The sequence below is a fragment of the Trichoplusia ni genome, chromosome 8 (assembly GCF_003590095.1).
Source record: "Trichoplusia ni isolate ovarian cell line Hi5 chromosome 8, tn1, whole genome shotgun sequence".
In the NCBI taxonomy this organism is placed as follows: domain Eukaryota; kingdom Metazoa; phylum Arthropoda; class Insecta; order Lepidoptera; family Noctuidae; genus Trichoplusia; species Trichoplusia ni.
The window spans coordinates 15043491-15069482 of record NC_039485.1 but is presented as its reverse complement, the minus strand read 5'-3'; the positions used below and the strand labels follow the sequence as shown (position 1 = coordinate 15069482).

The 25992-nt window shown below is 35.1% G+C and overlaps 5 protein-coding genes across 7 annotated transcripts in view; 3 read left to right on the top strand and 2 right to left on the bottom strand.

Moving 5' to 3' along the window:
- LOC113496405 (semaphorin-1A-like) overlaps positions 1-6863 on the top strand; it is a 60407-nt gene extending 53544 nt beyond the window's left edge. For both annotated transcript variants that reach the window (XM_026875599.1, XM_026875597.1), the window contains 7 exons: positions 1920-2172; positions 2282-2475; positions 2584-2725; positions 2861-3542; positions 3787-4112; positions 4217-4406; positions 4838-6863. In XM_026875599.1, coding sequence (XP_026731400.1) covers positions 1920-2172; positions 2282-2475; positions 2584-2725; positions 2861-3542; positions 3787-4112; positions 4217-4406; positions 4838-5051 — 2001 coding nt within the window. In that variant the 3' untranslated portion in view covers positions 5052-6863. The remainder of the gene's footprint in view (positions 1-1919; positions 2173-2281; positions 2476-2583; positions 2726-2860; positions 3543-3786; positions 4113-4216; positions 4407-4837) is intronic.
- Positions 6864-12985: 6122 nt separating this feature from the next.
- LOC113496627 (protein ALP1-like) lies at positions 12986-14570 on the bottom strand. The gene is made up of 2 exons (XM_026875904.1): positions 14001-14570; positions 12986-13877 (listed from the first exon to the last, which is right to left on the bottom strand). Exons 1-2 carry the CDS (start codon positions 14295-14297, stop codon positions 13002-13004), a joined length of 1173 nt encoding a protein of 390 aa, XP_026731705.1. The 5' UTR covers positions 14298-14570; the 3' UTR covers positions 12986-13001.
- A 293-nt stretch (positions 14571-14863) lies between these two features.
- LOC113496628 (methyltransferase-like 26) lies at positions 14864-16630 on the top strand. Of its 2 annotated transcripts, none has more exons than XM_026875905.1 (2): positions 14864-15265; positions 15912-16630. In XM_026875905.1, the coding sequence occupies exons 1-2, from the start codon at positions 15225-15227 to the stop codon at positions 16552-16554; spliced, it is 684 nt and encodes a 227-aa protein (XP_026731706.1). In that variant the 5' UTR covers positions 14864-15224; the 3' UTR covers positions 16555-16630. The 2 variants fall into 2 exon arrangements, with proteins under 2 accessions (XP_026731706.1, XP_026731707.1); XM_026875906.1 differs by lacking the exon at positions 14864-15265 and adding an exon at positions 15317-15668.
- Positions 16631-17159: 529 nt separating this feature from the next.
- Positions 17160-18689, top strand: LOC113496514 (CD2 antigen cytoplasmic tail-binding protein 2 homolog). Its single transcript, XM_026875752.1, has 3 exons — positions 17160-17470; positions 17750-18062; positions 18144-18689. Exons 1-3 carry the CDS (start codon positions 17288-17290, stop codon positions 18635-18637), a joined length of 990 nt encoding a protein of 329 aa, XP_026731553.1. The 5' UTR covers positions 17160-17287; the 3' UTR covers positions 18638-18689.
- Positions 18677-25702, bottom strand: LOC113496512 (GPI ethanolamine phosphate transferase 1). The gene is made up of 14 exons (XM_026875751.1): positions 25263-25702; positions 24778-24992; positions 23687-23807; positions 23151-23606; positions 22649-22779; positions 22243-22442; positions 21546-22044; positions 21306-21469; positions 20919-21106; positions 20480-20706; positions 19910-20103; positions 19720-19824; positions 19027-19218; positions 18677-18926 (listed from the first exon to the last, which is right to left on the bottom strand). The coding sequence occupies exons 1-14, from the start codon at positions 25589-25591 to the stop codon at positions 18681-18683; spliced, it is 3267 nt and encodes a 1088-aa protein (XP_026731552.1). The 5' UTR covers positions 25592-25702; the 3' UTR covers positions 18677-18680.
- Between the last annotated feature and the right edge of the window lie 290 nt (positions 25703-25992).

The following is a 25992-nucleotide window of genomic DNA, read 5'->3' as shown; positions in this document are numbered from 1 at the left end:
ATAGTCCAGATTGATATCGCCATAAATTTGGCTGAGTTGATCCGAATGTAGTAGCAGACGCCTGTCGTCGAACAAACCAGTAAAGAAAACCTTAATAGGTATCGCACTCCACTACAGGTTTTCGTATCTAATCTTGCGCAAACAACTGTAGTACGTACCTACGTACGTATGTATTCTACTGCACTCACTGTTTATTCTTAGTTACGTTACGACCCATTTCGCGCGCTGGCTGTTTATTTTCTAAATCGTATAAGATTTTATTTACCGTTATATGTATACCATCGTCGCACCAACATTTTAAAAGGCAAATGCTTTCCGAGTCAATTGCTATAACAGTGAATCATGAGATTACGTAACTTTACTTGCACGCTACACATTCTTGCTTGCATAGTATGTTTGTAAAAGTACGTCGGGCCAACAATTACACGGCTCATCAATTGTATTTCATAATCTTTACATATTTAACTTGTTCTCATTATTTTATTATCATTACATATAATGTGCACTTATAAAAATAATGTACAATTTATGGATCGCTTTTAGCAAATATTAAACACTTGTTCACGTAGCCCTTCAGACGGCGCATTTACTGAGAATTCTTAAAAAAACAGACTATAGAAAAAAATGTCTCGTAATCATGAATCATACAACATATTCGTTTGAAGTAAGGCTTGTGTAGTTTTGAACAACATTTTGATTTTATATAGCTACGCTTTATACAAAAGTCGTAAGTGTGTAATATATTTGAGGCTCGGATTGATGGCACCACACGGCGCGTAAAAATACGAAGCAAAATGGACGTATGGACGTAGGGCAAGAGATTGTCTGGCTCACTGCCAAAAATTACTCACGTTTCACTCGTGAAAAACAGCTCTGTGTTTACCTATACACATAAATTTATGTTTTATGGCAGCAAGTCAAACATTCGTTCAATGGCCTTACTAAGATAAATCAAAATCAAGTTCATTAAACGCTCATACAATGATTTACATCAGGACATTATAATTTAAATTACTGATTAAAAACCTTATTTAACAAAAAATATAACAAGCAGTTACGTTTAAACGGTAAACAACGTAACACTTGGCAGAATCCATAAAACCATTGGTTATACAAGCAGCAATAGAAAAGAGGTTTAATGTACAGCTTAGGGAGATTTACAACCCGTCCAATAATATTTACCTTACATAGGTACAGTCGTAAAGACAACCCAACACGGCATCCAGCGGTATGACTATTTAAATTTAACTCCTCAGTGCTATAGGTATTCATACGATTGTTTAATAATAATTCCCTTGTATACAAAGGTTCAAATTCAATGTCAAGCTTGGTGTTTTAAATTACTCGTAATATATTAGAGTTGGCCGGCTCAGTGATGCGTTGAATTATTCAGACTAGAGGCGCAACGGCGCTGGCCGGTCACTCCACCTTACTGGAATACTAATCACATACGGTTACTTTTTTCTTTAACGCTTGAAAATGGTATTTGTTTGTCTTGTATTTTTAAATAACCCAAAAAAGAAATACGTGTTATTTTGCCTGTGTTCTAAAAATAATCCTCGTGTAATTTCAATACGCAATCATAAACGATTTTATAGTAATAACGATATCGGAACAGCTATCACAGTATAACGTTGTGATAACTGTACGCTTAAATGATAAAGACGTCCACTTTTGCAATCTAGGTTGCACTTTAATTTCTGTTTACGAATCGGCTAATAGTAAATGACCATGTGCGTAATATACTAGGAAACTCGAACAAAAACACATATCAGTATTCGTTTCAAATTATGATGAGATTTGTGGAGTCATTTGAATAACATTTATATCAAAAAGAATTACTCCATTCAAGTAGGCTGTAGTTTCATCACAGAGAAAAGACCATGCACTCTAATATGCAATTTCTAATTTGTCCACAGAGGTTAGAATGGCAGTCTACTGACGCGCACAGAGAACTATGTCAATTAAAGGGGAAGTCTGCCGACGAATGCCAGAACTACCCAAGAGTGGCGGCGCGGTCGCACGGGCGGCTCCTAGTTTGCGGCACCAATGCATTTAAACCGTTATGCCGACGGTACGCGAGGCACCCACCGAACCATCACTTGGAAGAAATCGACGGCTCGGGCCGATGTCCTTATGATCCTCAACATAATTCCACGGCGATTTTTGTTGGTATGTTAATTCTCTAATTACGTTTTAATTCTTTAACCTAAAACAAGGTCCCTGAAGACCAATTTAAGGAGAAATACATCGATTTTAATATGTTCTGGTTTATTTACAGATGGTCAATTATATACAGCAACAGCTGCGGACTTTTCCGGTACTGATCCGTTGATTTATCGAGAACCAGTCCGAACAGAACGTTCGGATCTCCGTTTGTTAAACGATCCTTCTTTCGTGGGAGCTGTGGCCTCTACCAGTCATGTTTACTTTTTCTACCGAGAAACCGCCGTTGAGTTTATGAACTGTGGAAAGGTTAGTTATTGTTAATTTTATTTAAAAACTTCGTTCTACTTTAAAAAACCACAGTTCAAATTTTATTTTGTCGAATATATCGTTTACTTATATCAAATACAATTTCAGGCTGTATATTCAAGAGTTGCCAGGATTTGCTTAAATGACAAAGGAGGCCCTCATACATTTAGCGATCGATGGACTTCATTTTTGAAAACTCGCCTTAACTGTTCGATGCCTGGAGAATATCCATTTTATTTCGACGAAATCCGTAAGTGAAATAATTCAATTCCGTTTTCAATTTATGGCTGATGCTACGGCTTCACTTTGTCCCTGAAAATTTAATCTATTCTAGCAATATTATATTTCTTTCGCTGATTTTCACTTATTGTTATACTTATTTCAGAGGCTACAACTGAACTAATAAACGGAATGTATGGAAAAAGTAACAGCAAAAACGATATAATATACGCAGTATTTACAACTCCTCAAAATGCTATAGGTGGTTCTGCCGTATGTGCATTTGCCATGAGAGATATAATTGACGCTTTTGAAGGATCATTCAAAGGTCAAGAAAGCATGAATTCTAACTGGCTGCCATTAGAGAAAGAAAAACTGCCTGAAAACAGGCCAGGATCTTGCGTCGAAGATAGTAGAACTTTATCCGATTCAGCCGTCAACTTTATAAAAACACATCCTCTCATGGACAAAGCTGTCCCGTCTTTCCTGGCGCGACCAGTCCTTATTAGAGTTAGTCTGCAGTATAGATTCTCTGCTATCGCGGTACATCCTCAAGTTCAAGCAATGAACGGAAACAAGTACGACGTCATGTACATCGGTACTGACGACGGAAGAGTTATAAAAGCAGTAAATGTAGCCGCTAACGAGGGCGACTTTGATGCCAGTGTCGACGAGTACAGCAGGAACCCTGTCAGGACTGCTGTCATATCGGAAGTTCAAGTATTACCTCAAGGCGTGCCCATCAAACAGATGCATGTCGCTCTTACTACGGAAAAATTAATAGTCGCGTCCGGAGATATTATAAGAGCAGTCACATTATCACATTGTGGAAGCGTGCAATCGTGCAGGTATTATAAAATTTTTCTTTCATTTTTTAAACAAGCCGTGGGATTCCTCCCATGGAACAAATGAACAACGTTGCGTCACTATTATGATATCAGTTTAAAGTTATTTGAGTAATGTAGTATTGACTAGCCAACATAAGTATGTATAAGATATTTTATAATAAGACTAGATTGACAGATAAATATAGCTTGCAAATTCCACTGTCTATAATACAATTATTAACAAAAACTCTCCTTCTTTTTTCAGAGAATGTGTCATTTTGCAAGATCCCCACTGTGCATGGGATTCAAAGCAGCAAGTTTGCTCTTGGGTAGGAAACAGACAGTTCCCTAACCCTGAAAGATTTCTACAGAACGTAGAATATGGAAAGACTGATATATGTAATAAGTTGCCAGCTCTCTTGCCGGGTGACCGACATAGCAATAGAAATCCGGGCACAAAGAAGCCAACGCAGTCAGAATCTGAAATCCGACAGAAAACTGATGACATCCAGAACGAGATACTAATAGAAGTTGTTGAAACGAATGTTTTATCTGAGGAGAAGAGCACTAACAATAACAAACATGAGACAGGTAAATACACCACATGACTATAAAATGTAAAGTGTCTTATCACAATAACTCGTTTTAAACGTAAGTGTCGCTTGATATGTTATTAATATGTTGTTTTTCCTCAGACTTGCTGACGGTAGAAGCTGCTGACGGCAACATATACAGTGCACAGGCATTGCTCACTGCCGTGGTAGCGTCCTGTCTCGTCACACTCATGGTGGGATTCGTCATTGGATATCTTTTCTCACGACGATTTCGCCACCCATTTTTTACCGACACCTCGCCGTTCAATGAACAACATAATCATTTAAACAGGTAACGTATTCTCAAATACATTTTGGATTTGCATACAATTTTAGTGAATGACTCATTAATTCGAGTTGGTTTCGATAATTTATAATCAGAAAGCATTGACAATGGAGTTTTCCTTTACAGGCGAGTTTTTATGATTTCCAGAAGTGAGTCATAGTTGTAATCAAATGCTCGCTGAAAATTTGTCACATCAAAGCCCTTGCACTAGTTTTATAATTATTTTTACGTACCTTGTACAGATCTGACATGCTTAGACACAATGACTTGTTTCTGCACTACACATGTAAAATAATTATACATACAAATCGATCTTAATGAACAACATGCTAATGGTACAATCACATTAGCAACACTGTACAATAACGGTTCTTTCTGTAGGTGAATGCAACTAGCTTATGAACTTAACAAAGTGGCTAATTAAGCTTTCTTTTCAGATTAAGCCCATTGGAAACCCCTTTAAACGCTAACACGGCATACATGCCTCGATCGAAAAACGTGAACATGGTGGCAAATGTGTGTCCGAAGCAGGACAACTTGCACCTGGAACTTGGTAAAGAGCGCACGCTTGACTTGCGAAACTCTACCGAATCGTTAGACAAGGATCTCAAGTGCGGCACATTACAGAAGGTCAAAAAGACTTATATTTGAAAGTTACCTCAACAAACCATGTATGGATCCATTGAGAAGTGATTGAGACGATTATACAGTATCGCGTGTGCCAAGTCTTGAAAACTTTCGACAGAGACAGTGTTTGATATGTGATCGACTCAGTGTTGACTTAGAATAGTGTATATAAAATGTTCGGTCTCCTACCTGTGTACAGTCTAATGGACATTAATAATAATTAACGTTGTTGTTACAAGCAAACAGTGAATATTGCATTTAAATAACTGGAAACGACTGGAAACATTTACGGAGTGTAGGTAGTTATCGAGTATAATATATCTATTAGCACTGAATTTATAATTGTTGTTTTACTGTGAAATCATGAAATGATGTTGATTATATGTAAACATAAACATCTGGCACATAAATTAAGGACAACAATAAATCAGACTGATAGAACTCATTACCGATTGTAAATATTCGGCTTTAGCATTAGTTAGAAACAGTTTTTGTCACATTCCATAATCCTAAGTACTATAAAAAGGTGCAGCTAATGTAAATATAATTAAATGTGTATATAGCGTTATATTGTTACTATCTGCAGCCATTGGGCTCAATGTATAGTGATTTGACATGGTCAAGTCATGATTTTAGCGAAATGAGAATTGTGTTACTAGCATGTGAAAAAATAAAGAACTCTGATATCATTTTATGAAATGGGCACAACATAAATCAATACATGTATTGCCCTTATTCATTATCATCAATATAGATTTCTTTATACCGCACATTGAGAGTAACATTTATTCAAAATGTATATTATTGAATATAAAATATCAGTTGACTGAATATCAATGTATTTTAATTTCGTTAGGCACGTTTATTTTTGCAGTAAGTAATTGTTACAAATGTAAAAAAGAACATACGAATTTCGATTTTCGAATAAATAGTTAGGCTTTGCAATAACATAATATATTGCAGTTTACCTATTATATAGTTCTTTATATTAAAAATGTTCCTCTACAGCTACTGAGCCAAGGAAGAACAATTTTTGTATTTAGTTAAATTTTAATATAATTATGCCAGTTATTAAAAAATCTGCAGAATAGTATTATGAGCTGTAGTAAGGTAAAACTATAAATTTTGTTACAATATAAACCATAATATAATTATTATAGCATATATTGCTGTGCTAAGTGCATAGTGCCTTGTAGGTTGCCAATTTAGTGCCTAATGTTATGTAGGATACACTTTGACAGAGAAAAATATTTATTTGTAACTACTTATAGGATAATTCTGAAGTATTTGTTCTCTTCAATTACATAACCAATGCCAGATCAAGTATGCTTGACTTGTTATAAATATGTATTAGGACGCAGAATTTATTTTATGCGAAATTATTGACTTTACTTCAAAATTATATATGACATTATTGATATGGTTTGAAATACCTATTAGGCTGAAATTACCACCAGACATTTAAACAATGAGCTAGTATTCCCACCGTGAAACTATCAAAGTCTCTTAATTTAAGCGAAGATTAAAATACTATATATCTATTTCTGTACATACAACTAAATAAGCAGTAGAGAGTATGAATATACTAAGTGATTTATCTATGTACGTATAAATAAAGTGAGTATAATAGAAATGTTTCTTTTCGAGATGGTTTATTGTGTGAAGGTATAATTTATACCATTTTGAATACTGTTATGTCAAATGTTATTTTGTCATCAACTCACTATCAATAGAACTCACTCAAAAAATATGTTTTATTTATATTTTTTATATCATAATGCTGGCAATTATATACATTTCAGTACTAGAGGAGAAAATATAAGTATTAAAACATTACACTGTGGTTTTATTGTTGTTAAAATTTTATTTATCTTTAGGATTGGGGCGTGCAGGTGCATACTTGAAACACATCGTATAATGTCCCAAACCCTTCCAAAGACCTGAGACCCTTCCATGAAGACCCGTAACAAATATATTTCCCCATCAGGTAGATGAAGTTTATGGAATCCATGATTTAGACAACAGTTAGAAACAAAGATATTGAAAGCCAAATTAATTGAGATATTAATAGCTAAAAATTAGTCAAAGTAGGAAGAAATTTACAGAGGAGGAGTTCTTGATCAAGTGCTAGTCGGACTCGCGGCACTGAGGTACTCGCGGTATGAATGTAAAATTTAAACTATCTATCACTGTTCATGAGATACAACCTGGTAGCGGACGGACAGATGGATAGATAACTTTACATGTGTAAGTAATAGGATTTCTGGCACGTGTGCAGCACCTGTGTAGCACCACGAGTCCTATCTTCGATTTAATAATGTTATTTTTGTTGTTTTATATTAATTTTGCGTTTTAGTTTTAACTAAAGAAACCTAGATTGTTTACCTCTATTTAAATATCTAAAGAAAAAGTAAAGTTATCTATTTATTTATCGTCGGTAGTATTGAATCGAAAATCAAGATCATTGAATCTTTGCTGCAATAGAAGACGCTTTTACATTGACAAACATCTATAGATTATATAAAAATGAAATTCTGTTCGTTAGTCTCACTAAAAGGCTTTTTTTAGTCTTGAAATATTCGTAGAAGTCCAGGGAAGGTTTAAACGGTGAGAAATTTGGAAAAAAAGTGGGGAGAAGACAAAAAAAAATGATGATAATATTTCTTAAAGAGAAAACCGAAAAATTACCGGAGGACCGGGGACTTCACGGGTGAAACCGCGTGAAACAGCTAGTTTCAAATAAACATAACAAGATTAAAAATGAAAACATTTTATTTTGTCTTCTTAAACTTTTGAATAATATTTATAATTAAAATAGTATTATTTCAATAGAAACAATAATAATAATAAATAATAATAAACATATTTATTTTCCCACCACAACATCAGTTACACGATTAGCCTTGTAAATATATTACATTAGTTTATTGTGGGAGACTGGTGCCTGAACTAGGCGTTAGCCTGTATTTCTGGCCACCAGGCCTCCTTGCCAATTAAACAATTGTTTAAGCAATAATCAAGAGCAGATTGTTGTGCTATTTAATTATATTCTATTCTATGGCATGTTAGTGATGTCAGTGTTAAATTGTGAGTGTGTTTAGCTTTCTAGTGAATTTTGTGTGTGTGTGTGTGTATGTGTGTGTGTGTGTTATATACATGCCTATTTATTTTCCTTTTTTTATTTTTTATTCTACTATTTTTAATAACTTTTCGGTTTTTTCGTAGTTCAGAGACAGAAGCCACTCAGTGACAGTTTTTTTGCATGCTTGTTTCGTAAGCGGGAATATATTGAGGTTTCTGTTTATGTTATTGTAGAGGTATGCTCCGATGAAGCAGAAAAAGCGATTGGCAAAACGGTTGCGAAAATGAGCGTTTCCTCGGTCCGCGGGATTGAAGTGTCTTTTCTGTACGCCAGAGGACTGAGTATAGGTAAGGAGCGAGTGTTGCTTTAAAACCGTATGTAGGATAAAAAGTTGGCGAACAGTTAAAACTTTATACTTCTTATAGAGCTCCTCTGTGGGAAAGCAGATTTCTAAAAACGATGATACCTTGAGTATCACTCGCTGTGCACGCTCCAACTGCATTAAAGAGGTTTTGTAGGTACCGCCCCAGGTAGTAATGCAATAGGTAAGTAGGGATTGACAGAGACTGAAGTAAACCGTTTTTCTGAGACTTTCGTCCGCCACTTCTCTTAAGTTCTTGAAGACAAAAATCAGTTTGCGGATTCTAGCAGTAAGGGATTCGATGTGCAGGTTAAAACTAAGGGAAGGGTCCAGAGTTACTCCAAGATATTTGGTTGATAGGGTTTGCTCTAGAGTAGTACACTCGCATTTTGCGACATGGGGGTTAGGGCACGCATGGGCTATAATGGAAAGGGGAGTTGTGGAAGGGCCAGCATTGCGGCACGAAAATGGCATATATTTGGTCTTTGCAGAATTTAATGTCAGTGAATTACTACGCAGCCACTCGGATACCTCATTAAATCCTCGCTGGGCGAAGTCAAACACTTCTGTCCATGACGGAGAGTGAAACACAAGAGCCGTGTCGTCCGCAAAAGTAAAGATTTTACCCCTAAGGAGGTTGAGCGCGCACAGGTCATTAATGTAGATTAGGAATAACGTCGGAGCTATGACGCTTCCTTGTGGAACTCCGTACGTAGTGTAGAGTTCTTTACTTATGTAAGTATCTACCTTAACGCTCTGTGCGCGATCACTCAAATAGTCAGAGAACAATTTTAGTTGAATTCCCCTTATCCCTATATGTTCCATCTTCTCGATAAGGATGGGAATAGAGACCGTGTCAAAGGCTTTCGCTAAGTCTAGAAAGATACCTATGACTTTATCTCCCTTGTCCATCCTTCTAATAATATGGTCCGTTAGGTCATGAACTGCGTCAGCTGTTGACCTGCCTGCCCTAAAACCATATTGAGAAGTCGCAAGAATGTTATTTTTTTCGACGTAGTCTGTTAGACGAAAGTTCATTATTCGCTCTAATACTTTGGATAGTGAAGGCAAAACAGCAATGGGCCTGTAATTTGTAATTTGGTCTCTATTCCCCGCCTTAAAGATAGGGTGTATAATAGCTTTTTTAAAAGATTTGGGGAAAATACCAGAAGCCAGGGACAGATTGCAGACATGTGTTAGGGGAGGTACAATAACGTTTTTGTTATGTTTTAGTACAGCCGCAGATATATTGTCCCACCCAACCGCGCAGTTACTACGCAAGGACATTAGTACTCTCGATACCTCCTCTTCGTCAGTTGGTAGGAGCACCAAGGAATGTCTGTTGGTTACTGTAATGTTCTGTAACGTATGACGCGTGGGTAAATTTTTTTCCGCAAGTATTCTACCAGTATTAACAAAAACACTATTTATCGCATCAACTGCCTCATTGGGTGATGATGCACATGTAAGGAGACTAGATGCACTAGTTCTGGCAGTGGTCCTAGAGGTTATTTTATTTATTGTCTGCCACAGAGTCTTTGTATTCTTACCAGCACTATTCAGTTCATTCTTGTAATATTGGCATTTTATTTTTTTTAGAATTTTGCTGCAGAAATTTCTGTACCGCGAATATATTATTGCCAGAGTATGATTATTGGGAGATTTCTTTAGTTTTTTATGCATATTATCTCTATGCTTAAGACAGCGAAGAAGTCCAGGAGTTATCCACGGCTTTAGGATTTTTTTACGTTTGGCTATTTTAATTATTTTGGTGTTAGAGTCTATTACCCGTTTAATGGAACCTACGAGGAAATCTGCGGCTAGATTAGGATCAGATAGCCAATATATTTGTGAGAGGTCTAATTTAGAGAGGTCTACCGCTATGTTCTCGTAATCTACTCGGGTGGTAAAGTTAGGAGTTGTGATTTTTGGGGTAGATTTAGAAAGATATAAGATGACAGTTTCGTGATCGGTGAGGGCTGAGTGCGCAACTAGTGCCTTAGCTGGTAGTTTAGACTTTAATATAATGTGATCCAGACAGTTATTTCCGCGGGTAGGTATAGTAAAGGCGGGTAATAGACCGAAAGACGCCATTAGGTTTAAGTAATTGTTTTTGTTAGGGTCTTGAGAATCGTCGGTTATGTTAATATTCAGATCTCCTGTTATAATTATGTTACTCGCATGCTGTATTTTTGACAGGATTTCGTTTAGAGAGCTTAAAAATGAAGTTATATCTTTGGAAGCTGGAGAACGATATATAGCCAAAATGACTGTGGCTTGGTTTAATTTTATGAGCAGACAATTTGAATCTGTTATGAGAGGTTCTTCTATAGATACAACCAGGTTTTTATTGGTATATACCACAACACCCTCGTTCTGTGACCTGTTATTCTTTGTTGCGTGACTGTCGTAGCCCGGTAGCGAAGGCAAATTGGGAACTCCCCGAAGCCAGCATTCTGTTAAGACGAGAATGTCCCACTCAACTCGTGTTCTAGCAAGTAGTACTTCAAATTCATGTATGTTCTTATTAATACTGCGTATATTTTGGTTTATTAATTTAAGTTGCTTATTCATGACCAATTCGGGTGGGATACAATCGTCCAGGTCACAGTTGCTGCACTCCGCGACAGTGATAGCATCGATCGATGCAACGTTTTGGCTTATACTATCGAATTTTTATTGCAGATTATTATCACTCGCTTAAATGGGGTCTCCACGGTGTGTTGCTTTGGGTGAGTAGGTCCTGCGTTGTGTATTGGCATCTTCATAATATTATAATTTGTATTTTTTAGTTCAAAGAAAGGCGGTTTAAAGGTAGGAATGGTGTGTGTGTATGTGCGGTGTGTTTGTTTTGTGTGTTTGGCTTTAGGGTTAGTTTTAAAAACATAATTGTAAACATTTTTTTGAATCAATATTGAACTTCGAATAATATCATGCATTAAATAATTATGGAAATCATAATAAATATAATAACATTTTTCGCAAACTATTAAATGATGATTTAACACAATGTTGTATACAAATAGTCAGATTGTGGTACTTCTTAACTTGTCTAAATCGGTTTCAGAATTGACGCGGATTTGCGGACTGTCTATTTTATGACGAAGGTAGACAATACCATGTGAGGTCCAACAAAATTTATAACCGTAGTTTTTACAGAAATCTCTGGCTTGGGCGTAAAGTTTCTGGGCATTACTCGTTAATGACTCTGAAATATAGATTGGTTGAGCAGGTGTCTGCAACCCAATATGTGTGGTGTTCAATTTATCATTTTTGTTTCTATTTTTGTTGAACTCCTTGACACCCTTGATGACATTATGCTTGCGAAGTACTGTATCCAATTCTATTATGATGGGATTAGAGTTATCTTTCGACTTAACCCTGAAAATTTCCCTTATATTTGAGCTTTCAATGTTCACGTTCAGCGCTTTTCCAACATCTACGACCAACTTACTAAGGGTTTCCTTTGTTTCCCCGCTTGACCTGGGTACATTCCTTAATTCAATGCCACATGCTCGAGATCTCCGCTCCAAATTTTCTACTCTATCCTGCAGTAATTGGATTCGCTTTTTGTCTTCTTTCTTTTCGCATTCTAATTCAGAGATACGGTTTAATAACTCGTCGTGTTTGTTCGACATTAATTGTACACTCTCTTTCAGTTCGCAGTTCTGTAAAATAATATTATTTATTTTTTCGACAAGATCGTCGAAACGTTTCTCTTGTTCTTTAGAAAAAACATTAAAGGCAGACATAGAGATCATCTCATTGTTCTTATCGGTAGCTTTATTCGTCACTTTCCTCTTTTTACGCTCAGGGCCAAGGTTGGGAAGCTCCGCGATGATATTATTAGTATCTTGGTCGCTTATGCCACTGGTTGCTCGCATTATATTATCAGGCACTTCACTGGATATGGTCGGTACCGGCGATGCTGGAGGCGTACGTCTTAAAGGCATTTTAGGCTTTGGATACCAGGCATGCAGTTAAAGGAATGTTACTAATATTACTTTATCAAATTTTAGTATAATAATTTGGCTTGACTAGTTGAATACTGTCAGTACTATTGGAGTTCCGTTAGGTGTGGGTAGATTGCCGTAGAAGAATTTTATTTGGTTGATACAATGCTCTCACCTTTAAAGTACTAGGCGCGCATGTCATGCAGGATTACAATGAAGCGACGACGTCACGTTCAGGGAGGGGCTAATTATCGCCGGTAAAAGATGGTGGTGTGTGTACCTTTTGTCTTTCGCCGGGGGGCGGAGACATGTGGGAGTGAGATAGCACCACTTCACGCCGAGAGGGTTATGCGCAGGCGATGACGCTCGTGGGACTTCGTTGTTGCTTCTTTGAGTTTATGCACTCCTATTTTTCGCGCGGAATTTTATGAATTAAAATTCGTTAAATATTTTTAAAGACTTAAATTTATAGCACGTGTGCTCGTCACCGAGGTCCGGAAGGAAGCAATTGTTCACTCTTAAACACTTTTGCAACAAGATTGCAAATTCGTTATTATAACTGACTTACACAAACTTCATTATGGATCTTCTTTATCAATATAATTAATATAATTACATAAAAACTGTCTTTTCTCAATGGCATTTTGAACAATACTAGTATTGATTGTCACAGGATCTTCACAAGTTACAGCCTCCTCCTTAACTTCTGAACACCCTTCATGCATCAATATAAAATTGTGCAGGATACATGCACTATATATAATTAACTGGACAGATTCAGGCTTCACTATATCAATATGATTTAACTTCCGAAACCTTTCCTTCATTATTTCAAAGGCATGACCGATGTAGCTCCTAGTCTTCCAATGAATTTCATTAAACTTCATCTCCTCGCTTGTCAGTAATTCTTCACTGGTGAATGGGGTGATAAGGTTTTTTCTCAACTTATAGTCAGAATCACCCAAAATATGATTCTCAAACTCCACAAAGTTCTTTAACTCTTGTGCTAAAGGACTTTCCTTAAACACTCTGTTTTTCTTGGTCTTTCCAACTTCACTAACATGAATATCAATAAACATAAGAGACTCATCACAGACCGCTTGCAACAGAACAATGTCTGGTTTATCTTTTTTATTTCTTTTCGAACCCACTTTGAAACGGCAAGCATCAATAAATCCTACACAGTTGGGGAATTTAAATCTACTGTTTACTTTTATTCTTGTTATATGCTGTTCCTCTACTGAAGGCCATGTTACAAAATTATATCTCTGTTCTTTGAGATGAGTTGCAATTTCATGAAATATATAGCTTACAGAGGATTTGTGCATACCAAACAAGTTACCTACGTCATTATAGGAGCAGTCACTCACCAGTAGCCAAAGAAATACATGAACTTTCTTATCAAGGGATATGATACCAGGTTTCACATAGTTCTTCAAGAATTTTATCAGAGCCTGAAAGTAAACATATAAAAAATTGCATTACAACTTACAAGTATATTATAATATTTATTTTTCGAAAAAACAGCCTTTGTCATGCAATGAGACACTAATGGCAAGTAATAAAAAAAATATTACCTGAACAGTGCTTTTTCTCATTTTAAACTTTACTATGTAATCTTCATCAGTATAGTTACGAACTGTATTCTCATAGAATCCTTTAATTCGGCGAGTAATAGGCGTTAGAGAGCATCGATTGTCTCCTGTCTGAGACGTTTGATGAAACTCTTTCGGTAGTGACTTATAAAACGTATTAATATTCTCATTGTTTTCGTTAACTATGTTAGCTACTGCAACCACTAATCGATTTATTGTACAGACATTGTCATTATCTAAGAACATACTCATCATGAATTCTTTTTGAAAGTTATTCATTGTTTATACACAATTGCAATCCTTTGAACTTAACTTAGCTGGGCTTGTTAACAGTTACAAGACTTAATTTACCCAAGTTCTTTTATTATCTTGTAGAAAAATAATATTAGAAAGCATAAAATCTATTTTGTTTTTATTTACATAAAAGTTGTGAGTATCCTTGTCAAACTGACAATATTTTGACAGTGCCAGGCTAATAGTGGCGCCCAGCCCTTTGTTTTTATAGTTTACACGCATTATGGCTATGATAACAACGAGTTACATTCTAGTAATTGAAAAATATATATTTAAGCGACTCAATAATTATTGAATCAGGTACTTTCGATATTTTTAGACAAATCATGAAGTTTCTTAAACCTCATTTTATTTTCCCTCTGAGCAAAGCCTATTTGGAATAGTCTTCATAAGATTCATATTTCAGGAAATAAGGGAAATAAATAAAATTCGCTCGATTATCCGTTCCACTAGTTACCTATCTCTGATCTTCTGAAATGGAGATGAGCAGTAAAATGAAACAGTCACTGTCAATGACATTGAGGAACAGAGGAACAGCTGACTTGCACCTTGAAGTCGGCCGGTACATTGATTCGTATTTTAATCGATTTTGTTTGTTGCGGCAACCTGGTCTTTATACAGACAATTATACAACAGGAGACCCATTACCGAAAATGCATAAATTTATACTTTAAGTCAAGAAGCTGCTAATTTTAAAAAGGCAAAAAGTTGAAATCATAAGTTAATTTGGTAACAGCCAAAGCACAATTCGGCAAAGTATAGTCGCAAATTTAACACTGAAAAGCCTGCTTATAACTAGGTAGTAGGCCCTTAACAGTGTAAAGAGTACATATATCAGTCGACTTATACAAATCAATCAAAATTCTTCTTAAACAATTAATTCGTAAGAGACACCTAATTAAGCCAATTTCAATGGCTAATGATGTCGCAATGTTCTTTACTGGGGAGGAAAGGTAAGTGATATTTAATTTTATGAAACTTGCAATTTTATGTTAAAAGAAAAACATGAAGTTTAAGAATTTATGATACCAGTTTGTAGAACTAATTTCACTCAACATTTATTTCTTTGGTGTTTTTAGCAAAGTAAAGTGCAAGTAACTTTAAGTGGTTAACTTTTGTCACAGGTAGCTCAGGTGGCTGGCCTTCTATAACTATGTAATCTAATTGTTATGGCCAACTGCCACTTTTCTTAGTTTACCCCTTGGGATGTTATAAAATAATTTTAAACATCTCACATCACATCTTTAATGCTTTTATTTCAAAATGTCTATGCAATTTAAAGTATCTGTGCCAAATTTCAAGATAAAACTGAATCCGTTATTGTTCCTTATCTATATTTTCACTCATGCTAATATAGTAGGTACTTATGTACAGTACTATATTGTTGTATGCATAATATAAAGGTTGTTTTTTTGAAAATGTGACATCATAATTCCAAAGTCCAGATTAAGCTGAAAACTTTTAATAACAAAGATTTATAACTAACCTGAAAACCTGGTTAGAAGAACAGTGTAAAACAAATTGGAACATGCAAAGTTTTCAAACTGCCAATACTAACTAATGTTATCATTGTGTTTATAAATTATCTTTTTATTTCAGCTATAAAGGAGAAAAACTAATATATCCTGCTGCTTCAAGAAACCAAGATCCAATTTTGCAGGTTTTAAAAAGGTTCATTATCTGTGATGTTGATAGTATTCAAGATGAAGAAAGTCCATTGTTTTTAGAAATAGCATCAGGTTCTGGACAGCATGTAGCACATTTTGCTCCTAATTTTCCAGGAGTCAAGTTTCAACCAACAGAAGTGGATGATAGTTTGATTGGAAGCATAAGCTATTATGCCAATCATTGCAAGACAAAGAATATACTGCCACCAATGCTTATCGACATATGTAATAATTTGTCTACCTATGGGTTTGAGGAAAATAGTGTTGACTACATGTATAATGCCAATATGATTCATATTAGTCCGTATGCATGCACTGTTGGTTTATTCGAAAATGCAGGAAATTATTTAAAGCCTGATGCTCTAATGATAACATATGGCCCATATAGTAAAGATGGTCAAATAACTCCTGAAAGTAATGTACAGTTTCATGCTTCGCTTAAAGCAAGAAATGCTGAATGGGGAATTAGAGACATAACAGAACTTATTAAATTAGGTGAAAAAAATAACTTGATGCTTATGGACACTGTAGAAATGCCTGCAAATAACAAGACTTTAATATGGAAAAAGAATTGATTTTTCAGATCTGCATGATACTACCTTAATGTATTCATTATACAAAATGAAGTAAAAAAATATTAATGTAAAAAAAGTAGTTTTTTTTTCATGACTCTTACCACAACATACAAACAGATATTAAGTATTACACAATCTGCTGGGTAGTACCTACTAAGGCTTTGCGTGTTAACATATTCTTTGATCTTACATATTATTACCATACCTGTATCTAGGAAACGATGATTTATTTTGTTAAGTCCAGTCAGCTAATAGTCTTATGAATATTTATTATGTATATTCAATACTAGCTTTTCGCCCGCGTCGAGGCGGTTATGTCGCGTTTCTAAGAGAATTCTTCAAAAGTCCGGGATAACAGCTATCTCTGTACCAAATTTCATTAAAATCGGTTCAGTGGTTTAGACGTGAAAGCGTAACAGACAGACAGGGTTACTTTCGCATTCATAATATTATTAGGAATATAAAATGGTATTGGTACTTATTTTTATAACAAAACAACGTTTGCTGGGACAGTATTTTATAGATAACTTTTACATTATGAACCGTAATTCACTTAAGCCAAAGCCATTGCCAAGCATCAGTTGCTTTTTATTGGCTGTCACTGTCAAATCAAATTAAATGTCAGGTTGTATTTTTGTGTATCAGTTTGAGTTTGGAAAATAAATCAATAATCAAATCACGGTACTTGCATTATATTCCAATAAAAATAATTGAGTTACTCAATACTTACAAGATGGCTAAACGTCCGGCTTCAGAAGCTTTTGAAATGGAAACCCAAATGCGAAAGACGGAAGGTAAAAAACACTCATTGGATTCTGATGAAGAGGACAGTGGTGCTGAGGAAGAGAAGACTAACGTTCTTCATGCTGATGATATTGAAGGCGAAGAGGACGGCGAGGGTGGAATGGAAGGTGAAGTGAGTACTTATAACTTTTTTTATTCTTGCACCACGAGGCTACTACTTAGTTTATAACCGCCAGTTGTACTAATTTAAACAGTGAAACCACCTAAATTAATTGAAAGTGGTAAATAAGTCTCCATAAAACTAAGAGCAGTGGTGATTTTATAAAAGAATATATATGGTCAAGGTCTTTCAGGCTTGAATGGAGGCAAATAATTGCTGCTCATTTGCAAATTATTTATATTCTTCACAGATACAGGAAAATTTCAAATTACAATAAATTTAAATTTACAGATTACGATTACCCCATTCAACATGAAAGAGGAACTTGAAGAAGGCCACTTCGATAATCAGGGCCATTATCATTGGAAGAAAGAAAAAGAAATCAAAGACGGTTGGCTTGATAACATTGACTGGGTCAAAGTTAAGGGGAGACCTGAGGATAAATATAAAATCCACAAAGATAATGAAAATAAAGGTCTTGGTGATGAGTCTAGCAGTGAAGATGAGGAGCCAGAAGAAAAGTTTGTATTGCTGGACAACTACAAGGAAATCTTGCAACATATGAAACCAAGAGAAACTATTGCTAAAACCCTACAACGGCTTGGTAAGTTAGCAATTTCTAAAATTATATGCTAACAAATAACATAATATGCCCAAAGTCTAAACTTTTTAATTTTATTTGCAGGTGCAAGCTCAAAAATATCAAGTGCCGAGCGCTGGAAGCGGAAAAAAGCTGGCATTGTTGATGAGAACAGTAAAATTGTTACCAGAGTAACAGAACTTGCGAACCAAATATTAACCAAATTGGGTAACATGGATATTTACCAAGAAACATATGAAAAGATCAATGCTTTTGTTAATAAACAGGAAAACAAAAAGGAAGATGCAGACTTGGATATGTATGCTGATGATTTTGACCAGAAAGAGAAGAATGTTCTGGAGAATACTAAACCTGAAGGTGGTGAAACCAGTGAAGACAAAGAAGAAGAACAACCGGTTGTGAAATGGGAGTTTAAGTGGAATCAGAATGATGAGGACATATCAGGACCACACTCAACTGAACAAATGCACAAATGGTCATCAGAAGGCCACTTCAAAACTGGGGTCTGGGTCAGGAAGCATGGTGAAGACAGCCAGTTCTACACATCTAATAGAATAGACTTTGAATTATATTTGTAGATTTTAAGGGGTTATAGAATATGAAATAAAACAAAGTTCTGTTTTAAACATATTTTTTTCGACTTTTAAATAACTTATCTGCAAAATTATGAATACTGATATCAGTCAATAACTTAGCTATTTGATTAATAATAACGATAAATAATGTAATGACTTGAACAATCACAAATTGTGATATGGACGTCCCAATTTCCAGCCAGCTACCAATGTTTTTCACATTGTATAAAAGCTGTATCCCCATAATATTTGAATATATAAGGACAATAATTATAAGGTAACCTGTTGGTGCCTGAAACAATAAAACATATTGAGTTCATTCAGCATTAGAACCACTCTAGTGTGAAAATTAAAGTCTCTTTAGATGTTTTACAAGTACATAACCAAATTACCTTAGTCAAATATTGAACTGCTCTAAAACTACAAGCAACGCTCAAAAACGGAGCTATAGTTTTCAGTAATACAAGTGCAGTTATCACAAATGGCTGGAATGATGTGATGAAACACGTCACCCATCTCACTTCAAATGAGTTCAGTGATGCTATGTTACCAGTTCCAAAGAAGGCTAAAATTATATACAGCACCTGATATAGGAGTTAGGGATTAATATTGTAAGTAGAACACACATAAACATTAAGAATCAGCACTCTTAGGCTGCGTTCGTAATAGATGTATAATCAGCTCACTGTGAGCACGACACTACACTTTATCATTATGCGTGGTAAGGTGAGGGTGTGAATAATATGAACGTATGAATACGCTCTACTGTAACACTTGCTCACAATGGGGGGCTATCTACATTTTTTTCTAATGTAATTTAATCCTAAAACCCGGGGTTTCACAGACATTCAAGAAAGCAACACCCAAACTCAGAACAAGCACTCGTGGATCACACAAATGCTTATTCTAGGGGAGGATCAAGTCCACGATACGCGCAAAGTGGGTTTAGCGTGGTGACCTATACCAAGAACATACCCATACCAAATGACTGCACGGGTACCCCACCCGTGCAGTCATTTGGTATGAACGTGCTATGAAAGTAATATCGTTACTATAAATGAATTAGAGGTAATCTAAAAGGATACAAAAAAGAAGGCTCTTCTAAAATCTTGACTGGTTAATTCTCTTTCGGTTGTTATGACCGACTTTCTGCCTTGATTATCATCTTTTTCAAAGCTTGCTTCAATAAGCTGCAAAAATAGGAAAAGAATACAATACTATAAACTAATGAAACTTACTGATATCAAAAAAAAAAATTAGAGAGATTAGAGTCACCTTGAAAGTTCTGACGTGAAGTAATCTAAATTCGATATATATCCAGCACAATAAATTGAATATCAAGGTAACTATGAAGAGTCCTTCATGGGAAACAGATAACAGAAGGTAGATATTTAGTAGAGAAGTGTGTATTGCTATTAGGCGTAACACAAGTCTTTGTGAGAACGTTAGAGGTAGCACCAAAGAAGTTCCTGAAAACAAAATTTGAACTTAATATTGTTGACAATTGTAAACACCAGATGGCGTTACAATGACTCACGGCAAATGTTTCAGGTACATAATCTTGTACGTAATTAATTGATACTTTGAATTATCATATGTATAGTACAAGAAGGTGAAACCCTTCTTCTTCTAACTATTAATTGCAGCCATGAGAGATTGTTAGTAGGTATATTGCGCGGGGTATAGGAGCGGCAGGACGGGGGAGACAGACAAAAGACAATTTACGACGTCGTGTGTGAATTAGCAATGGCGCCTTTCCCCCATCTCATCGGGCACATATCTGAGGAGGACACTAGCACTTGCGCGAACACTAAAGGGTTAACAAGAAAATAAAGTTTAATTCACCTGCTGTAAACCATGATAAGGTTTGATAGAAATGTGATACTGCAGTCCCTTCTTCAAACCTCTTAGACTGCACATAAATATTTTGTAGCGATAAAACAAGCAAAATTGCTTGTATAGCCGTTAATACAACTTCTCGTTTAGTTTCGTTTTTGCTATGAAACAATGGCAGTACTATTTTTTGGATGTAGAAAATAATTGCCAGCAACCAAATAACTCCTGCAGTAATACTGGAAAGAATAAAATATTTTTGAATTGAAATGAAAAATATTAATCAATTTATAAACACAATTATACTTGTATAGTATCAACTATGAATTCTTCTAGCAGATCTGTTGCCAAAGTTAAATTGCGATGATGTAAAACACTACATAGGGACTTCTAACAATGGCAACAGATTTTATAATAAATAATTGTTAAGATCGATATGGATTATACTTACACTTGTTCAATATACACGCTTTTACCAACAACAGGCATGAATGAAAAAATACTCAGTAACAAACAGCTAATAGGCCACATAATAAGTACAGGCTTTGTTAATTGGCGTCTAGCTGAAGACATGAATGGCCATAGTCCCATGCCTAAAAGTGGGACACTCAACATCCATCTATATGTAAATGATAGGCCCTGGAATAAATAGAATGTGACATACATTAACATAAATCAGTACCAAAGTTTGCTTGTTATTTTTTTAAAGTAATTAATTCTATTTTTTTATATTGTATTCTAATATTATTTTGAATAGCAGACAGGTTACTTATTTCAGTTTTTGCCAACATAATTTCTTATCATTATTATTTAGGTGAATAATTCATAATATACTTACTAAGGCTAAAGATCCCAAAGTATAAAGTAAGATCTGTAGCAACAACACAAAAATGTTCCTGTGCTTTTGAAATTGTTTGTATCCATTGCTGGATGACAGGGCATACCACCACAAAAATATAGGCATCAAAGAGTATAAGTGGTATTGGACTGGTAAATGTTGTGCTGAAATACATTTGTACAATTAATTATCCTTAAGTACCAATGCAACCAACTTTATAATGTGAGTTTAAATTCATACCATGTATTAAATAGACTGCAATTAAGCACAAACAACTGAACATAATATTCATAAAATTAAATCTAAATAGTGCAGACTTTGGTAGATCAAAACTCTTCAAGGATGTTCCAGGGGCCGTGAATAGTTTTTGTTCTGATAATACTTTGAATAGGCATGCTATCCATCCCAAAAATGCTAAAGTGACTAGAATAAGCAGTTGTTGTTGATAATAATTGTGATAGTATTGCAGTCCAGAAATACTGAGATTTATAATTTCTTCACTCATCATAATTAACTTTTCATACTCTTCTTCATAAAGTAATTTCTCTGTGAATTTGATAAATTCTTCGTATTTAGCTTTGCTTAATGGTGTGTAAGGTTTATGTAGATAGCTGATGGCATTTTCTTCCACATCAAGTCTTTTCTTATTGTATTGTGATGCTAATTGTCGGCTGTTGCTATATATAGCTTTAGCTTTGTTAGACAATGTCATATTTAATAATTCACTGGTGAGTTTTCCCTGAAATAGTTGCAAGTCTTTGTTAATAATGATAATATGGTAATTCTCTTTAACATCTATGGACTTCATGCAGATTTTAATTGTTATTCTACAACTGCATCTATGCATACCAGCTACCATGAGCTAGTTATATGTGAAACAAGTTCATGTTTAAACAAACTAAATCCAAAACCATTTCTGAAGCCGACTAAAACTTACTTTAGAATTAACAGGTACAGGAATAGAAAGTACAGTAGACATAAGTGGTGCTAAATCTACTTGATTGATATCAAGTCTATTTTCCATGGACATGCCTTTTGTTTCAGGGTCTAATTTGAATTCCCCCGGATTATTGACACCAGAGCCCCAGATAACATAGGGTGTTTTTGTTTCATGATCATCACCTGCACCATGTGATCCTGTGAATAAAGGAAGTGAGTTATTTACAAGCATTTTTCTGACTTATCTAGTCAACTAATTGCTGATAAGTGACCAAATGGAAAAAGACCAGTAGTGGGTTATTAATATCTTGGTATTTTTATTTACTTTCTTACAAATACCAGCCTGTGACTTTGTGTCTACAGCCTTAGTAAAGGCCATTGCAACCATCTTCTACTAAGCTTACCCCAGTCAGTCATCCCATGGTCTGATGTCATAAGAAATGTTGTCCTGCCATCATCACCATAGAAATCTCTTATAATCTTTTCCATTTCTTGTATACCTTGATCAACATGACTCAATGTTGTTAAGAAATTCCTGAGGAAGACATTTCAAATTGATAGATCACAGATTAATATGCTTCATATGGGTGGTCCCTGGTAGAAGGACCATCTAAGTCATAATAACTTCCAACATATTTTGAAAGGCAAGTGAAATTGTGCGTCCCTATTGTATCCCTATTTATACATCTTTAACAGTAGTTATGGGCAGATAGAAGCAAGAAAGTCTGATAACCAGTCATACTAAGTGATATGGTGTTGTCCAGGAAACTGGGTTGAGCAGGTCAGATTGGCAGTCAAGCCTTGAAAAACACTGGTACACGTAAATGCAACCAGTTAGACTGGAAATCAATGTCAACAGAGTTAAGAAAACGCTAACATGATAATAATTTTTACTTTGTTACTTACAGTGTTCTTGGTTTATGAGTGTGCCCTGCAGTATCAGTTCCCAATAGATGTAAGAAGAACACAATTTTATTTCCAAATAGCTTCTTCTTAATATTGTCATCATGATTGGCTTTATCAAAAAACTGTTTAACATTGTCAAAGACCCATGCATCAAGGAATGTAGTATTTTTATCAGTGCTAAAACTTTGGTCATATGGGTCAAAATCATGTACAATAATGTGATCATCAACATTTGCCTTGGTAAATATATTCACAATGTCGTAGGTACCCCAGCACCAAGTATAGGATGTTTGATTAAAAACTGAATCAAAATCAACAGGGTTTTCTTTCCAGCCTTTAGCTATGGCAGAAGGATCTTCATAAAATCCTGCTATCACAGCAACATGTCCAGGTCGTGATTCAGTAGGCACCTGGGTTTGGCTTATTCCCCATCTGCCTACAGAATTAGCTACAGACCTGGAAACATTTATTTATGATAGAATAAAAATGATTAAATAACTTCATTATACTTTCAAAAATTAAAAAAAAATACTAACCTCAGATAAGGCATTGTAGTGTAGTTTACAAAAGACTCGGCACGTAGTCCATCAACTACAAATAGGACTAGGCGGTCAGCCAATTGATCATGTTGTGGCTGATAAGGATCTACATTCCTTACTATCGGCGATTTAAAATATATATCAAAGATGGAAAACAGAAAAGTAACATGAATTAAAATCCCGAAGACGAACATCCCTTATTATTAGAGACGCAAGTTTAAAATAATTCGCTTTATCATAAGAGATTAATTAAATATTTTGTTCATTAACATACAAGAAAATCTTAAATTACACAAACAATTACAAATCGATATATATTTACATAGCCAAATTAGTTTCTCTCACTTTTTAGTTCAATCACACTGTTAAATACTAAAAAACAGAATTTATAAATTCCAGCAGCCGGCAAAATGTCATATTGTGTGAAGTAGGAACGAGAATCGAGAAAAAGACAACAAGTTCCACTGTCAACTGTCAAAGTGTCAACTCATTACAATTTTCTTTTTTATGGCTTTGAGTTCATGGCCGCCATGGCCGCAGACAAAACCACCGATGAGACCGCTCTATGGCCAAATTAAACTACCTTTTTTATTTACAGGATTTTGAACTACGTGTAAACTGTGTACTCTAGGCAAAAATTTCTGCTTTTCACTCAAAAATAAGGATACAACCTTTGCGGATACTACCTAAACTACTTAATTATAGCTTTGTGAACATGACATAGAATGTGAAAATACCACAGGCGAATAGGCAGAAGACACCACAGAACTAAGAGCTTTTACCCTTAATCCTTTATCTTTTGTAATGTTTTACCACAAGCGCCATTCTTTACATGGGCAGGTGGACATTGAGGGTGGCCAACAACATAATTACATCTGATGGGTATTCAGACTTACGAAATAAAATAATCAATTATCAAATTAAATATATTATATTAAAATATTCTTTATCTATAAACAAAAATAAAAATAAAATAGTCTAAATTAAAAAAAAACCTCTCTAGAACAATTAAACCTTTGAATAAGTGTAGGCTGTGTAGGTCAACAAATGAAAATTTGTTTATGAAGGAGACGATTTAGCAACATCACCATTGTACGTTCCATTTCCTCCAGCTGTCAATAAATCAAACAGTTCTTGCTCCTGCACCCTTCGTAAAGAATCGAGGAACTGGTCAGTAGGCGTCTTTTCAAGTATCTCCTCTTCTGGAGTGATACCTAACATACAGTACACTCTACGGACCTGTCCAACGCTTAGCCAACCTCTATGACCAGGATCAAAGCTTTTCACAATTGCTTGCAAGTGTCTGCGAAAAAGATAGATAAGGAATTGTATGGTCCATTTATTAGTAGTACTAGTTTATTTACGTGCGAACAAGTTAGGATTTTTTTAAGTCGGTTTAGAGAAAGAATAATCCTAAATAAGGTAAAATAAATTATCATAATAGTAACATTCAGCTGATTGTATTAATAGTCTAATCCCTTTACCCCTTTTACAGTAGGTATATAGAGGTGAGTATCTAAGTTTTCATTAAAGTGATAGGCGATAGTTTCAATAAAATATAAAGATGATGTACCTTTCTTCATATAGCACTGGTGCCTGCCCAATGCCCGCACGGTACAACATGCAGTCGTCCAACAATTTCCAGGCGAAATCTAGAGGATGTTTTGATCTGTTAGCTAATATCTTTGTCAAAATAAATCTTATAAGCTCTGGGATACGCCGCTCACGTAAGTAAGTTTCTGTGTTAGCGACTCTAGAAAGAAGCTTATTTTTACGTTCCGAGTTAATTAGAGATTCTTCTGCAGATTCCGGAAATAGGCATTTGCAAATTGAAATTGGTTCTACTGTGGGACCTTGTGAGTTACTTGATTGGCACAGAAACACTTTGTCAAAGTCATCCATTGCAAAGTAGTATTAGTTTTTTTTGTAAAGAATATAAAATAATAAATTTATAATAAAATGTCAGTTGTATAAAAGTAACGCCTCTTATAAAAAGAAATATGATTTTGACTTTTGTAGCTGTCATCGCTTAAGCGCAACATTCAAATTGTTTTTTATTTAACAAGCAGTTTGTATTCAATTCATATATTCTTGCTACCTTCCTTCTATCGTCCTTATATGATTCTATCGTAATCCCACTATCCCATCCCACTAATATTATAAAGGAAGAAGTTTTGTGTGTGTGTGTTTATGTTTGTTACTTCAGGAGTTATCTGACACCCTGGATTAAAACATAGGCCACGTTTAATTCCTGGTAAAATCATATTGCCATGGGAAAATCGATGAAAATGAATGAGGGAACT

Coding starts and splice junctions, on each gene's coding strand:
- LOC113496627 (XM_026875904.1), bottom strand. CDS start 14,297: ATGAATAACTTTCAAAAAGAATTCATGATGAGTATGTTCTTAGATAAT. Junction 13,878..14,000: donor TGAGAAAAAGCACTGTTCAG/GTAATATTTTTT, acceptor GTTTACTTTCAG/GCTCTGATAAAATTCTTGAA.
- LOC113496512 (XM_026875751.1), bottom strand. CDS start 25,591: ATGGATGACTTTGACAAAGTGTTTCTGTGCCAATCAAGTAACTCACAA. Junction 23,607..23,686: donor ACTACAATGCCTTATCTGAG/GTTAGTATTTTT, acceptor AAATGTTTCCAG/GTCTGTAGCTAATTCTGTAG. Junction 20,104..20,479: donor CTTATCATGGTTTACAGCAG/GTGAATTAAACT, acceptor TTTTGTTTTCAG/GAACTTCTTTGGTGCTACCT.
- LOC113496514 (XM_026875752.1), top strand. CDS start 17,288: ATGGCTAAACGTCCGGCTTCAGAAGCTTTTGAAATGGAAACCCAAATG. Junction 17,471..17,749: donor AGGGTGGAATGGAAGGTGAA/GTGAGTACTTAT, acceptor TTAAATTTACAG/ATTACGATTACCCCATTCAA. Junction 18,063..18,143: donor TAAAACCCTACAACGGCTTG/GTAAGTTAGCAA, acceptor TTTTATTTGCAG/GTGCAAGCTCAAAAATATCA.
- LOC113496628 (XM_026875905.1), top strand. CDS start 15,225: ATGGCTAATGATGTCGCAATGTTCTTTACTGGGGAGGAAAG. Junction 15,266..15,911: donor TTCTTTACTGGGGAGGAAAG/GTAAGTGATATT, acceptor TTTTTATTTCAG/CTATAAAGGAGAAAAACTAA.